Here is a 16,481-nt window from a genome sequence, read left to right as displayed (position 1 = left end):
CAATTTTACCTCAAATACTTTGACAGTCTCTCTCATGAGAAGCCCTTCCTTGCCTTTTCCTTGTAGCTTGAGACCTGAGGAGATCAAGAACTATGGAATGATGTGAGGTTTGGAATTTGTATTTTTATTTTTAATTTTTCTTTTTAGTGCTGGGGAATGGGCCTAGGACCTCATGACATCTCAGACCCCAGACCTGGGCTTGGGAATTTTGAACTGGCTGAGCCAGTGAGTGGGTCAGAAAGGAGGTTCTGTCTGTACTGGGAAGTAATACTGTAGAAGGAAGAAGGTTTTTCCATCCTGTGTCTAAAATATGCTGCCTTTGATTTGTTTTTAATAGTTACTATTCTCCTCCTGTGTGCTTGATGTTTCTCAGTTGTCCTGAAGCTTGTCACGGCTGGATATATGACTGTTAGCCTGTGGCTTGGCAAAGAAGTGGCATGTTGGTTCTCTTACCCAGCATTTAAAGGGCTGGGGCTGTTTGTGTAGGAGTTCTCTCTCTGATGTCATAAGAGGTTACTATTGCCTTTGACAACACAAGCCAGCAGTTAGTGTGTCTGGGTCAGAGAAGGCCACACTTCTAATGGCATGTGGGAACAGCCACAGCTTGTCACATGGAAAGCTCAGATACTGTAAAATGGTCTTTTTGTTGTTTTCAGACAGGGTCTCACTATGCAGCCCTGGCTGGCCTGGAACTCAGATCTACCTGCCTCTGCCTCAGGTGTGATGGGACTAAAGGTGTGCCACTAGGAGTAGCCACTGTCCCATTTCTGTAAAAAACTTTCTGAGTGAAAAACAAAGCCGCTTGGGATGATATGAAGTGTTCTGTCAGCATTGCTGGGTGACAAGTTCCTCCTCTGAATTTAACCCAGATAGTGATTGCATGCTAGCCAGGTACTGTTTATCTTTAAAGAAACGAGTATTACCAGAGTCCAGTCGCATCCTTTATGCTGGGGCTTGGGAGGTGGAAGTGTGGGGAGATCAAGGAGTTTGGGTTAACCTTAGCCACACGGTAAATTTGAGGCCACACTTGGGATGCATGAGACTGGCTCAGAACAGAAATAGACAATAAGTATTTAAATTAATGTTTGGCCTGTCTGCTGTAGAACCTTCAAGGTTATCATAGTTCTGTTCTTTGGTTTCCCCCTACCATCTGTAGAGCAGACTCTATGTTCCTACACTGGCTTTCTGTCACTTCATTAGATTAATAAACATTTTTTTGCAGGTAAGTGTTCACCTGCAGGTGCTAGCAGCCATGAAGACCAATAAGGAGAGAGGCTCTTTTCCATTGTTTTTGTTGGGGTCTCATTTGCCCAGGCTGGCCTCAAACAAGAATTACCTTGACTTCCTGGTTCCCTGCCTGCACCTCTTGAATGTTGGGATTATAAGCATACAGACTGGGCATAGTGGCATACCCTTCAGAGGCAGATGGGTCTCTGAGTTTGAGACCACTCTGTCTATATGGCTAGACCCAGACTAGCCAGGAAAAAAGCAAAATAACAGCCCCTCCCCCCAATAAATAGCTAACTAAAGTTCAGTGCCTAATCTGGGGTCAGGTATGGTGGCTCATTCATGTAATCCCAGCACTAGCAAGATGGAGGCAGGAGTGTCAGTTGAAGGACAGCCTCAGCTACAGGAGCTTGGAAATACCACCACCAAAGCTCCCTCCACTCAGTCTGCCTTCTGGCTCCTGTCCCAGCATTTCTCCTGTTCTTTCACCGAAGGAATAACACCACATGCCTCTGTTTAGAGTTGTGTGTGTGGCTGCCTCAGACTTGGGATGCTGAAGTTAGTGACTCCATCAGAAGGCACTGGAGGGTGAGAGCCTGGGAAGCCCATCACATTCTCTCATTAGGCTGCAGAGCATTGAGATAGTGGAGGCTGGGTTTGAAACAGGAGCACTCTGCACATGAGATGCTCTCTCTGCTGCTCAGCTCTCAGCTCAGCGTTTGCTTTGGCCAGCTGCAGGCTTCTAGGTCAATAGAGTTGATAAGTGACTGGAAAATTTTTTTCCTTTGTGCTCCTTTTTTCTATGTTGAGATAGTTTTGTGGCCTAGTTACATTCATGGGAGCCAGTGCTTAGGACGCCGAGGGAAGCCTGGGACACGCCCTGCTGGTTTCTTGGCTCCTATCCTTGAGTCTCAGTTTTTTCCCAATGACATGAACATCAGTCACCATATGTGATGAAGATCACAGTATTGAATAAAATGCTGCTCATGGGAGAGAGACTTGTGATTTCTAAGCCAACTAAGGGGAGAGTGATGGTTTGCTTTTGATCTCTTGGGCCATGGGCTGCTTTCTCCAAGGCTCCCTGTGGTGAGAGTTAATGCAGGTTGGGGTCAAGGAGGACTGTGGTATTTGCAGGAGTGAGTGGGCCATCCTAATAGAAAGGCAGGTGAGGGGGAGTGGAGCCCAGGCTGCCCGAGCGTCTTCACAGATCACCTTCCCTCTGCCGCAGGCACTAAGCGACCGCTTCAGCGGTGAGATCCCTGATGACCAGATGGCGCACAGTTCATTTTTTCCAGATGAGTACTTCACCTGCTCCTCGATCTGCCTCAGCTGTGGGTAAGTGAGAGCCACCATGTCCATCCTCCACCTTGGAACCAGAGGCTTAGAGTGTTGGTTCTGACTTGGGTGTGTGGGCCAGTCACTCAATAGCTATTTAAATTATAGAATCGGATAGAGCTTAGGCCAGCAAGGTGGCTCACCTAGTAAAGCTGCTAAACCTGATGACCTGGATTCTGACATCCATAAGGTGGAGAGAGAGAACTGACTTTCACAAGTTGTCCTCTGACCTCTGCTCACACAACATCTGTGGTGTGTGTGGTGTGTGTGTGTGTGTGTGTGTGTGTGTGTGTGTGTGAGAGAGAGAGAGAGAGAGAGAGAGAGAGAGAGAGAGAGAGAGATTTAAAAATTAAGAAAATTAATTCCTAGACTTAAGGCCTGATGGTGCATTTCTGACAAGTTCCAGGTGATCCTGCTAGTCTGGAGACCGCCCTTTAGGCCAGTAAAGACTTTAGGAATGCTCAGTAAAGATGGCCCGAAGACTGATATAGATGTGAATGATTGACCTCCGGTATAGCCAGTTTTCATGCCAGGAAGCTGGGTTGCCTGCTTTTCTGTTTCTTTGACCGCTGATTTCATTGTTTTCATGTGACTCTACTTATTCAGGTTGCACCCAAAGGTTCCCCATATTTATTCTCGACTGTGGACAGAATCATGTGCATTTTCTAAGGAACATTCAGAATTGAAGCCTAGGCACCACATCCAGGGGTTTTCCCTGGGTGGCTCTGGGCTTTTCCCCTTGATAGTGGTGATTTACAAGGCCCCGGAGGTATTCAGAAGTGTCCCTTAAGCTGAGAGTATTGGGTTAGAATAATTCTCCAACTTTAACTTGTAGCTCCTTTACTCATTCAAACCCAGGCTCTGGATCATTCTGAGATACATATGCCTGTGTCCTGAAAAGCTGTCAGGGTGCTGCTGTGCTGCTGGTCTGTGGAACTCCTTGCTTGGCCACAGAGGATTCCACAGAGCAGTGACTCACAAATTTTAGCATGAATCGGAGGCACTCAGACTGTGCTAGGCAGATCGCTTAGTTCTGTTTCAGATTGAGTAGATCTCCAAAGAACTTGAGAATTGGTGGGTTTGATAATTCCCAGGTAAGGGTGATACCGCCTGTAGGACCTTACCTGAGGGTTGCTGCATCACTTAAACTGCTGAAGGCAATTAAGTAAGTCTTACTTATTTCTTGCCTGATGGATCTCATGAGTTTAAACAGTGTGTGGGTTGCACTCTCCTTGTCCTATAGACACACCTTGGACACCTCTGAATTGTTTTGGTCATATCAGGTCCAACATCTAGTCTATATCCTCCCCTCTTGCCCATCTTTTATGAATGACCTTTAGTCTTGGACGATGCACCCTATCTGAGGGTTACAGAACCACTTCTGATCTGGGTGGGCAGGTCTTCAGTTGTGCAGTAGAGGACAGGGGTGGCTTTGGAGAGTCCCACTTGTGAAGAGAGAGCAAGTCTTAGTTACCAGGGCGGCATCCTTTTGCTCTGCCTGAGTCTAGCATGAGAGGATTAAGCATTGTTGGGTCACCACCTTTCATTCTGAGCATCTGCAGGATTTCCAGAATTTTCTGTTACTACAGTGAAACCCTAAAGTGCAGATCTCCATGTCAGCATGGCAGAGCTTGCTGCTTACTTGAAAGTTTTTGTGGTTCAGCATTAAGCTTTTTCCCCTGGATATATTGCCCGTTTGGGGGCTAGCTTTTATTTTTACATTCTGGCAACCATATGGTTTAGCTTTACTGTCTTAGTTGCTTTCCTGTTGCTGTGAAGAGACATTATGCCCAAGGCTATTGATAAAAGAAAGCATTTAATTTGGGCCTCACAGCTCCAGAGGGTTAGAGTCCATGACCATGGTGGGGAGCGTGCGTGGCAGCGGACAGGCAGGCCTGGTGCTGGAGCAGTAGCTGAGAACTTACATTTTGAGACACATGTATTAGGCACAGGTGGGGTGGGGATGAAAATGAAAACTAGGAATGCTCTGAGCTTTTAAAACCTCAAAGCCCCACCTGCTCCAGCAAGGCCACCTTGTAGTACTAATATTTTAGTAGATCCTGGTGTGGGTTAACTACCCGCCTCAGTGGTTTGTTCTTGAATGAAAGACACACACAGACTTTATATTTTAATATGCCTTAGGCAGCACAATTGGTGATCAACTGCCTAACCTCCATGCTGTTAGAATCTACCTCTCACTGATAATTCTGAGTTACTACGAACTAATTTCTGTTCCATCTTGGATGCTCTTGACCCAATTGATCAGCCCTCTGGGCCTTGTCCTCTTGGCCCCTTCACATGGCAGCTCTGTTTCTCTCTCCTGCACACACTCCTTCCTTCTTGAGGTCCCAAGCCTGGAAACCCTAAATGCTGCCTCTGTCTCTCCTCCCCAGCTATTGGATACTGGCATCTTTATTTACCAATCAGAATTAACTAGGGCTGGGTTTCCAGAAGCTACCTGTAGACCCTCTCATGCAAACAGTTTTGGGGGGGCTCAATTAGCATTAGAATACAAGCAGCAGCACCTCACTTGGTAATCCTTCCAAACAATTACACCAACTAAGGAACATTCAAACATTTAAACTAACCACATTTCTATTATATCCGTCATCTTTTTTTCCTTAAAGACCTATTCAGCTTTCATCTCTAGTCAAGTTCATGTCTCTTCCATTTCTACAGAGGAGCCAAGTTGACTTCTTTTCTCCATTCCCCCATTCAGAGTAACAGTTGCTTGCTCTCTGTTGTGCTGCTGCTACAGATGTTTGCACCAGAAGCCATTCTGAGACCTCAGATCTGTAACTGTGTCTATCCTGAACCAAAGTTTGACTTCTGCCATGTATTTAAAGAGATTTATGAGCCAAGTGACCTCCAGACATCGTGTGAAAAGCTAGAGATATAATCATGTCTGGGTCAGAAAGGGGCTTATGGATAAACCACTCCCTATGTGCTTAGGAACCAGGTCTGGTTTTGGCCCTGTGCCTGTTCAGAGCCAGACACTTCTGTGTGAGGGATCCTGTCCTCTTAGCCCTCTCACTTTGTGTTTTGGCTTTCTTCAGGGCGGGATGTAAGAACAGCATGAACCACAGCAAGGAAGGGGTACCTCATGAAGCCAAGAGCCGCTGTAGGTATTCACACCAATATGACAACCGAGTTTATACCTGCAAGGTGAGTTCGCTGAGCCTCTCCTCACTCCAACAGGGACATCTAGAAATCCTGCATTGATCAGAATGAGAAAGGGACAGCCCAGCAGTGTTTACCCCTGATTCTGGAGCCTCTTCTCTATTTCAGCTTTTTTATCTTCCTGTTGAGCTTAGGGCTAAGAGTCTGAGAAGCAGCTTCTCAGGAAAACACTTTAGGTGGATTTTTTTTTTTCTGTCTGTGACAGGAATAAAATTTAGAGCATAGTTCTGGGTCCCAGACTAGTGTACAGTTCTTTCTCAGAGAGAGCACTGGCTTCTCTATGAGAAATTAACCTCCAAAGGTGCTAAACTTAAGGCGTATACACCCCTCAGCTGGTGTGGTGATTGGCGGGGTAGAGGCTATGAGGAGGTCATGGGGCCCTGCCCAGTGAACCTAGAATAAACTGGCAGAGTAATCTATGTTTCAGGCCTGCTATGAGAGAGGCAAAGAAGTCAGCGTGGTGCCCAAAACATCTGCCTCCACTGACTCTCCCTGGATGGGTCTGGCAAAGTATGCCTGGTCTGGGTGAGTCTAAGAATGTGGCTAGAGTGTTGGTTTATTGTTGGCTTGTCTGTTTTGTTGGTGCTTGTTTTCTTAGCAACTGGCAGAGAAACACTGCTGACTTGCTGACTTGCTTCCTTGTAGGTATGTGATCGAGTGTCCTAACTGTGGTGTGGTCTATCGGAGCCGCCAGTACTGGTATGGGAACCAAGATCCTGTGGATACAGTGGTGCGGACAGAGATTGTACATGTGTGGCCTGGAGTAAGAACTATTCCCTTGGATTCCCTCCTGTTTTTTTGTTTTTTGTTTTTTAATTGTTGTTTGTTTGTTTTGTTTTGTCCTGTTCAGTTATTGTTTGTGTCTGCAGAGGGAGTTTGCTTACAGTAGAAAAGTCGTCTAGAGAGGCATGGTCTGTAGAGCCCATCCTGTGCCTGCTCTTCATGTCTTACTCATTATACAAATCTTAGGAACACAGACCTGAATGGAATGGCTGGAAATTATCTAACATTCTCAATTGGCAAATAAGGCTTCATCTCATATGCTCCTGCTCATTTCCTGTATGCATAGATGTATATTGTTAGAGATGTACTTACTGTTCATTTTCTTATTCAGAGACGGGGCCACATTATGATGCTCAGGCTGGTCTCAAGCTCCCAGACTCAAGTACTTTCTCTGCTTAAGCCTTCTGAGTAACTGAGACTATAGCATGTTCCAGCAGGCTTTGTTCAAGTATATATTTTGCCATTTTCCTGCCTTTTTCTCATGACAGTTTAGTTGACTTAGTGCTATGGTTTGACTTACCATTTTCTTATTTTTGACATCTATTCAATTTATGGTTTTTTATTAACATATATGTTTTAGTGACTATCTGTATATGAAAAAGCTAGTTCTGTGTTCTGGGAAATGTGTGTGTGTGTGTGCATGTGTGAATATGCACGCATATGCATGTGTGTTCATGCTACAGCCTGCATGTGGAGATCAGAGGACAACTTGTGGGAGTAGGTTCTCCCTTGCTACCAAGTGTGGTTCCCAGGAATTGGGTTCATGTTGTCATGTTTAGCAGTAAAGTCCTTACCTGCTAAGCCATCTTTCAGAACAGGCAGTTTCACTGACTTGGGTTCTTTTGAAATGGGGTCTCACTGCATTGCCCAGGTCAGCTTCAAGCCTGTGGTCCTCCTGGCTTCATCGCCCGAGTGCTGAAATGACAGGTGTGTCCCTGCTCATCTTACAGGATTACTGTAGGCCTCTCTTACTGTTCCCACTTTGGAAAACCGGATCTGTTTAGGAGACAGTGATACAATTAGTACTTTCCTTCTGTTGGTCATTGCTCACAGTTAGTCATAGAAGTGTGCCTTTGCTCTAAGCTTCTAAGCTCCTTGGGAGGCTAAGAGAGGAGGATGGTTTGAGCCCAGGAGTTTTGAGTACAGCTTGGTGCAACATTAGATAGGCCCTGTCCCAGGATAAAATCAAACCACTGTTTGTATTTGGAATTACTCATGAATCATAACAAATCCGACACAACTACTTTCCTCAGAGGGCATTATTTTACTGTCTGCCATTGCCCTTGCTGGATAATTCCTGTAGCGGTGTTATTTAAACTCAGGCGGAGCATTTAGCCCATAGTCATGTGGGTCAGATTTCTGTTACTGTAATACATACCAGCGTAGAAAGAAGAAACACATACCAGCTCATATGTTTGGAGGTTTCTACCCATGACCAATTGGCTGGGTTGCTTGGGACTACAGTAAAATAGTACGTCCTGGTGGATGCGAATGATAAAGGAAACCCTTTTTCCTTGAGGCTCAAAATCAAGAGAGATCAGCATCTCATAGTTCCCTTCAGGAGCATGTTCCTAATGTGATCAAGAATTCAGAGGCAAGCATTCCGTTTCTCTTTCATTCCTAGCATCCTTTCATTGGCCTTTAAAGGGCAGTCTAGATCCAGAGTAGATTCAGTCCTGCCTACATACCTACTTTGGAGCTTTCTTGGATCACTCAGGCACACAGAATTAAGGATTTTCCAGCCTCACTGCCTTCTCACTGAGTCTCTGGGCCTTCTTTAGAAATGTGTTACTATTGTGGGTTATCTCTTTTAGCCCCCCCCCCCCCCCCCCCACACACACACATACACTTGATGGCCTTGGAGGTGCAGGCAGAGCAATCTGAAGGGATTAGATGGCCATGGGAAACAGAAAGTAAGGTGATGACTGGTTTCTGTCTCAGCCTCGAAACTAGAATGCCTGGCACTGTGTCTGCTCAGTCATTGTTTTAGCATGACGTGAAGGTGCGGTGTGTCCAGGGTTGAGCTGGGAGAAAAGTAGATCACCGTTCTCAGAATCCAATGGTACACATACAAAGGTAATAGCTACTGTACTTATAGAAATAGATATCTTAGAGGTTTACACATATTAGAGGAACCAGGAAGAGCTTGGTGTGGGCTTTCTGAAGAATGAATGGGTCACCCTCTGTACTGCAGGGCAAAGTTGGACAGCTGTCTACATCAGCACAGTGTTGTGTGTGATACTGCCATCTGCTTCTGTTCTGCCTTCCCTGGTGGCTTACAGTTCTGAATTGGCCCCAGATATCCCCCTCCTTTTCCTCCCTACACTCAGGGACTAATGAGCCCCTGCATTTTCGTTGCAGACGGATGCGTTTCTGAAGGATAACAACAATGCTGCCCAGCGTCTGTTGGATGGGATGAACTTTATGGCGCAGTCAGTGTCTGAGCTTAGCCTTGGACCCACTAAGGCTATGACTTCTTGGCTAACCGACCAGATTGCCCCTGCCTACTGGAGGCCCAACTCCCAGATTCTGGTATGATGTAGGAGTCCTCTTGAGTCCTGACATAGACCACCCCAATTATTCCATGGTGCCTGGGTGCTAAGCCCGTTTCAGGAGGAGGCACAATCATCCCCCAGAGAGTCTTGGGAGAGCGCAGCTTTAGGCTGCTCCTTTGCTTCTGAAGTGCCTTTTGTACCCTGTGAGTATTTTCCCTGTTGTGGGTGGTATTCATTGGACCTGTGAAAGCCAATGAATATTGCCTAGATGTCAGAGAATCACAGCTACAGAATTTGGAGAAAGGACTCTTTTTGAGATCATTTCTTGGCTTAATCCACAATTCTCTGGGTACCTACAACCTGGAATTAGTTTCTGCCCAAACACAAGTAACAGGAAACACTTTGCCCTTCTCCTTTCTTTACTCAGGGAACTATTATTACTAGAAAGCTTGGGTCCTGACTGAGTTGGAACCCACCTTCAGGAGTTTGTAGTTGCCCCTTGGGTCATGTCCACTCCCCAGCCAAGCAGACATGTAGGACCTCTGCCTCTTTGTTTTGTTTTGGACTTGGAACAGAGCTGCAACCAGTGTGCAACATCCTTCAAGGACAACGATACCAAACATCACTGCCGGGCCTGTGGTGAGGGCTTCTGTGATAGCTGTTCATCCAAGACCCGGCCAGTGCCTGAGCGGGGTTGGGGACCTGCGCCTGTCCGTGTGTGTGACAACTGCTTCGATGCCAGGAATGTCCAGTTAGGTAATGTGGCTTCAGGATCTGTGAGAGTGGATGGCGAGTCACCCTTCTGTGCACCCACTGAATATTGGCACTGCTCCAACCATATCACTTCTTAGAGCAGTTGTTCTTATGACCAAGGATAGTCATCCTCTGAGCTCCTAGCTAGGCATAGGCCTGTGCTGCTGATCCTTGAGGTAGAGGTTCGGGGGGCCTGGCCTGAACTCTGAGCTCAGTGGTGCTTCTGAGAGAAAATGTCTGCATATAGCTGATGATTCTGGAAAGCCAGGCAAGTTTAGACCACATCCTCTCTCTGTAGAAAATTTAGATATTGCTTCCAGAACCAATCTTTGGCTTTAAAAATAAGTCGTAAGTCAGTTAATAGAGAGATAAAGGACAATAGACGCCCAAGCCAGTTTCAGATTCTCAGCTGGGTGGCCCACATTCCCATTTAGTGACTGTGGGAAACCAGAAATGTTCCAGTGAGGGAGGACTACTGCGAGGCGCCAGCAGCTCTCTCTTGTGTTCTCCGCAGACATGACTGAGGCGCAGGCAGAGGATGAAGGTGGAACGCTGATTGCCAGGAAGGTGGGCGAGGCCGTGCAGAACACCTTGGGAGCCGTGGTGACAGCTATTGACATACCACTTGGTAGGCCTGGGCAGAGGCTGTATTGGGTGGAACACGTGTAGCATGAGGAGTTTCGGGGTACCCTGAATGGTTGGTTTGACTTCATTGCTTACTGGATTGAGTCTGGCAGCAAGGAATGAAGGGAAGTGTTACACTTGCTTTTATGTGCTGAATCCTTTCCTGGTATCAGCTTTATTTCTGGAGGCTATCTTTTCCACCATCTGCTGTTCATAAAGGCAGGTGCATGCTGTTTTGCCTAAAATAGTGTGTATGTATCGATCAAAAAGTCTGTTTATTCTCCTGGTGTCATTACCTGCAGCTCCTGTCTGAACGTTGCAGGGTAGCATTTGAACTGATTTGGAAGGTCCAAGCTGATCTTTGGAGGACAATTAATAGCCAGGCTCAGTGGCGCATCCCGCTGCCTCTCTCTGTACTCTGGGCCTCTCCACTCTGGTAGTAGATGAACCATAGGGTATTGCAGGATTTTAAGAGCTGATGTTTTGTGGCTAGAAAATGGCTCAGTGGTTAATGTCACAGAGGACATTTACGTTTGTGTCCAAGCACCCATGTTGGGTAGCTTACAGCCACCTTTAATTCCAACTCCAGAGGATCTTCTACTCTCTTAGGACTTCCATATGTACATATGTAGATACATGTATGCATGCACACATGTGCACTGGAGCGCGCGCGCGCATGCGCGCGCGCACGCACACACACACACACACACACACACACACAAAGGCTTTTATGTGCACCCACACCCACGTGTAGCGCACATAAATATACATAAAAATGAATAGATAAATCTTAATTTAAAAAAGTTATCGTATGGAACAGGTGGCAGGCACATGCTTTTCATTCCAGTAGCTTCTGTGCTCAGTGGTGCTAGAATCTGAATGACTGTCTGACTGTGGAAGACTTGTTTGTGGTTCCTCTGATTGCAGTGAGTACAGGTCCTGTGGTCAAGGGTAGAAGAAGCCTGGCATCTTTTTTATCCTTTTAATAATTTATTGTTTGTATGTGAGGGGTACTCATTTGCATGCATGTGCCATGGCACACACGTGAAGGTTAGAGGACAACTTGTCAGAGTTGGCTGCCTCCTTCCACCATGTGAGTCCTGCAGATTGAACTCAGGCCTGGTGGTAAAATTGCTAAGCAGTTACAGACACCTGCTGGGCAAGCCGGCACCCTGAGTTCTGTCCCTGAACCCATGTAATAAAGGAGACTCTACAAGGTTACCTCCAATAAAACACTATCAGGGGTGTGGCTGTGGCTAGTTTGGTAGAGTGTTTGGGTAGCATTCCTGGAGCCCTAGGTCTAATCCACAGTGTGAACTGGATGCCGTAGCACACACCTCTAATCCCAGGCCTGGGGAAGTGGAGGCAAGAGGGTCAGAAGTGCAGGGTTATCCTCAGCAACCACGAGTCTGAGGCTACCCTGTATTATGTCCATAAAATACATGAATAAAAAGAAACAGAAGAATACAGCACAGTCATGGTTCTGTCAGAGGGACCTGGGCAAGGTTCGGTGTCCTGACTGCTGATGTTCTTTCCCCGCTGTAGGCCTGGTGAAGGATGCTGCCAGGCCGGCCTACTGGGTGCCCGACCATGAGATCCTGCACTGCCACAGCTGCCGCAAGGAGTTCAGCGTCAAACTCTCCAAGCACCACTGCCGAGCCTGCGGACAGGGCTTCTGCGATGAGTGTTCCCATGACCGCAGGGCTGTGCCCTCTCGTGGCTGGGACCATCCAGTCCGAGTCTGCTTCAACTGCAATAAAAAGCCCGGTGACCTTTAACCCCACTTCCCTCTCCGACTCCTTCACAATTCCTTAGGTTCTCAGGGTTAGAAACAGAAGTCTCACTGAGGTAGGCCCTTGTCCTGGTCACCTGGTGTGGTGTGTGGTGTGTGTGGGCCCCTCTCACATCCCTGGGCTATTTTTCCTCAGTGGAGGTGAGCCTGGCGGTAGATCCGAAGGCATGAACCACCTCAGGGCAGGGGACAGAACAGCTCTCAGTAAAGCGGAATGGACCGGAGTCCATAGCATTTATTTCAGTTAAAAATAATAAATCTCCCCCCCCCCTCTCTCTATCTATCTATCTTTCTATCTATCTATCTATCTATCTATCTCCATTTATCCATCTAGAGGGGATTTGGAGTGATTAAGACTGCTTCTGCTTTGAAGACTTACCCTGGTATGTCCCCCCACACAGGGATAAGGTGGCATTGGGAGTCAATCTTTCTCCTGAAGCCAGCCAGGTTCAGAGTCACCTTTTGCTGCTTCTCCTAGAGTTTGGCAGTGTCCTTTCTGCCCCCTCGTCCCTCCTGCTCCCAGCTGCCTGAATGGCTGCCTGGGTTTGAACCTCCTGCTTGAAGCAGTTTTGGTTCCAGCCTGTTCTGGGCAGAGGTCTGGCTTCGTGTGTAAGCTACTGGTACATGTAAGGGTTAGAGGGGTAGGGTCTTGAGACATAAAAAGTTAAAATGCAGGTACTTGTGGTCCCTGTAGTTGGGGGTCCAGAAGGAAGTAGCTCTTCCCTGGCAGATCTGCTCCTTGATGCTTCTGTCTCCACTAGGCCATACCCTGCTCCTCAGCCATAGCTCAACTCCTCCCCTCTGCCCCGGACTCCAGTCTGCCCCTTCTTAGGATTTTTTATTGCTCAAAGTGTCTTATTCTTAGTTCCCGTACATACAACCCCTCTGTCTATTATGGAGGGAGGGGTGACCACAAGAAACCTTCCAGGGAAACAGCACAGAATGGACTGTTAGTTGTGTTTTTTTTTAAAATAAATATATAAATATATAAATATCTCAACAGATCATAAGGAAAAAATTCTTTGGTTCTTACGAAAGAAACAAAGTGAAAAAATGTTTCTCAAAAGGAGCTTGGACATTATAATGATCATGACTAAAATGACTGTTGTGCTGAACTCCTGTTAGGGTAGAGTTCATCTTCAGTGGCCAAAAAAAAAAAAAAAAATTAAAGCAACGTTGTTATTGTTTTGAACTGATGGGTGGGTGGAGCCTCAGGGAAGTATGTGGGCAGTGATACTGGGGTGTATATTCAGTGATGTTAGCCCTGGAATGGATGGTCCTTTTGAGATCTGGCCTCTTCTAGAATTGTATCATCCATTCACCACTATAAAGGACTCTTCCTGCTGAACACAGCTGTGTCGGCTCTTTTTGGCTCTTACATCTCATTTCCAGTTGATAGGAACGTAGCTGGTGGCTAGCAGAGAAAAGTCGAGAGGCGTGTCTAAGGGGGTAATAATTTTACACATAGTACATCAGTTTATTATTCGGTCATTTTTTTTTTAAACATAGGTCCATAAACCCACTTACAGATATATACCCACGCTTAAGATGGAAAATCTGTTTATATGTTAGGCTGGTCTTAAACTCAGAGCTCAGGTAATCCTCAGCTTTCCATGTAGCCGGTACTTCAAAAGTGTATCACACTAAGCTGGGGGTGTGTTTTAGCCAACCACCTAATAGTTGGCACTCTCCCGGCTCCCTCCGGTCTGGTTTCATTATTCCACACTCAGACTTGAACTCTTATCCTTGCTTCCACCTTCCAAGTGCTCAAATCACAGGTGTGCATCACCATGCCTGATTTACATGGGGTACAGGGTCAAGCCCAGGCCTTCCTACACACTAGGCAAGCACTCCGCCAAGGGAGCTACATCCCTCATTTCTCAGGTAAGTATCTAGCAGGCCCCAGATTAGTTGGCCAAGTGAGATCAGGAATAGTCTTTGCTTAGAGAGGGTAATTGGTGATCTTGGAATTCATACTAGTGATCAGAGGGCTCAGTGGGCTCTCAACATTCTGTGATCCTTTCTCAAACCCTGTCACACAGAGGTGGGGCATTGAGAGCTGGGCAGCTGCAGTCGGGCCAGAGGTGGCTGGCCTGCTGAGTTGTATGTAGCTTCTTTGTGTGGCAGCTGTTGGGTCTGGATCTCCCTCTCCCATCGTGTCGTGGTGTGGTTGGACACACCTGCTCTGCAGCTTCAGTGTTTCAAACATGTCAGTCATCTGTGGAGGCAATGAAAAACTATCTGTGGTGCTGGGCTCGTGTGTGTCCTAGGCATGTGCTTACCACGTAGATGCATCTCCAAGCCTCGACTTCCTACCTCGCCACCCATCATGGCCTAGTTCTCTGTGGCTAATGACACTGCAGCTTTTCCTTCATTTTTATTTTTAATCCTTCTCTTCTACCTTTACTTAGGGACAGTTTGAGGAGGCAAGGTGAAAAGTACCCATGTAAGGTGCTGGCCTGTCTTTGCTAGGCCACCTAAGGATGAATCCTGCTAACCATGCCATGGGGGCATTTCTAGCCTTGCCCCAGCCCCCCATTCCAGGCTCCTCTCATAGAGATCTCACAGGAAAATCTATAAAACTTTTTCATGCTGATCAGAAGGAAGCACACTAAGGTGAAAAAAGGGACCGGTTTTCTTGGCCAAAAAACAATGCCAAGTGGGGGTGGGGAGAAGCTGGCTAAATGCAGGCTGAAAGGCCCTGAAGAAACTCCTCAGCTGTCAAACATCAGCTTGGTTCACTTTCTCCAGCTGGGTGTCACAAATCTAGCCAGCACCTGGATTAGGAAACAGCATGGCTGTGCTCCAGGAACACCCGGTCCCTCCTCACAGAAAGCTCTCCTGACTCCAGTAGCCCAGGTCACTTCCCCCATCTTCCTCACCAGGTGTTTCATGCAGTCTTTAAATAACTGCACAGAACCAGCTGTAGAAGGTGGTTGCTCACCGTGAGACTAAGTGGTCTGAATGTCCCAGTGGGGGCTTTCTGTACTGTTTCTTAGCTGCTTGGCTTGTTGGGAATCGGGAAAGCCTTTTGGATGGCTGATGCACTGCTGTGAGTTCCAGCTGTGTTCTTCAGCAGCCTGGAAGGTGGGCGGCAGTGCTCAGGTTTGGAACTACAGAGGCCCCTGGTGTCAGCACCCAAGCCTTTCAAGGCACCATGGTTCTTCTGCAGTTCCAGATAAGGTCTTAAGAGGGAAGTTAAGCCCAGTCCATTAATACCAGGAGGGCTTACTCTCTTCTTTCTGAGCAACTGGCTCAGAGGTTACACAGGTTTTATTTGGGGACACAGAGCTAGGCTTCCAGGTGTTGGTCAAACAAAAACCCTGCCGTAATGGTAGCTGTGCAACCGTGTTTACATTTCCAGCTTTAGAATCCTCTTCAGGGAGGAAGTTGATTCTGAGCCTGCAGCTGGTTTATGCTCGCTAACGGAACTTGTCTCAGTTACTGTTTATAGGACGCTGTATATAATCCACCCTCGTTGGGCTCCCGCTGCCACATTCCCCCATCTCCTTGTCACAGGCCTCGGCACTCCAAGTGACCAGTAGATGGTTTGTACTCAGCAGAACACACATTGCTTGGTGCTGAGTGATCTTGGTTAGCTACTGCCATGTTCTAAACTGCCACTTTATCCTCACACCTACCCTTGCAATACTACAACTAGAGGATCCTGTATTTCCTAGGCTGCTGTAGTCTACCTTTGTGTCTTTGCTCGGGGTCTATATAGCTCTGAAGAGGAAGGACACTGTTTAGTATTGCAACAGCTTTTCACTTTAAGCCAGTGCTTCATGCTGTACTTCAGAGCAGGAACCCTGGCTTCATCTGTAAGACAACACTGGTAATTGTTACTGTTTATCCCTGACTCCTTTATGAATTGTTACATACATGACATTTTCACCCATTTTGAGGACTTGGTGTTTTTGGATGTTATATTAGGGTCCTAGGGGGAAAAGTTGGATGTTCCCACTTTGCTAAATTGAAGATTATCCTGGCTCACAGGAATATGTATTTAAGGACAGGTAGAACCCAGAGAGCTGTGTTCCAATAAAGGCCATGGTCTCTCTTCAGACAGTCTCAACAGGAAGGGAACCAAAGGACTAACAACCCCACCCCCACTGCCACACAGGATGGATGGAGAGGTCCAGAGATGAGCTTCTTGGAGCATGGGCAGAGGAAGCCAGAGTGGGTGTAGGAGGCAATCTGAACATGTCCAGCAAGCTGTTAGAGCTGCTCTTAAGCTCAGTAGGCATTTCCTTGGGCAGTTGGATACGTCAGCAGGATCAAGATTTGAATCA

At 46.9% G+C, this 16,481-nt stretch overlaps 1 protein-coding gene across 3 annotated transcripts in view; it reads left to right on the top strand.

Moving 5' to 3' along the window:
- Positions 1–12,180, top strand: part of ZFYVE1 (zinc finger FYVE-type containing 1) — a 46,017-nt gene extending 33,837 nt beyond the window's left edge. For all 3 annotated transcript variants that reach the window (XM_080908323.1, XM_080908321.1, XM_080908322.1), the window contains exons 5-12: positions 2,456–2,562; positions 5,619–5,727; positions 6,170–6,267; positions 6,388–6,505; positions 8,887–9,057; positions 9,596–9,776; positions 10,288–10,401; positions 11,943–12,180. In XM_080908323.1, coding sequence (XP_080764449.1) covers positions 2,456–2,562; positions 5,619–5,727; positions 6,170–6,267; positions 6,388–6,505; positions 8,887–9,057; positions 9,596–9,776; positions 10,288–10,401; positions 11,943–12,175 — 1,131 coding nt within the window. In that variant the 3' untranslated portion in view covers positions 12,176–12,180. The remainder of the gene's footprint in view (positions 1–2,455; positions 2,563–5,618; positions 5,728–6,169; positions 6,268–6,387; positions 6,506–8,886; positions 9,058–9,595; positions 9,777–10,287; positions 10,402–11,942) is intronic.
- The last annotated feature ends 4,301 nt before the right edge of the window (positions 12,181–16,481 follow it).

Source organism: Micromys minutus, assembly GCF_963924665.1.
Source record: "Micromys minutus genome assembly, chromosome: 1".
NCBI classification, from domain to species: domain Eukaryota; kingdom Metazoa; phylum Chordata; class Mammalia; order Rodentia; family Muridae; genus Micromys; species Micromys minutus.
This window is presented reverse-complemented; position numbering and strand designations above follow the sequence as displayed.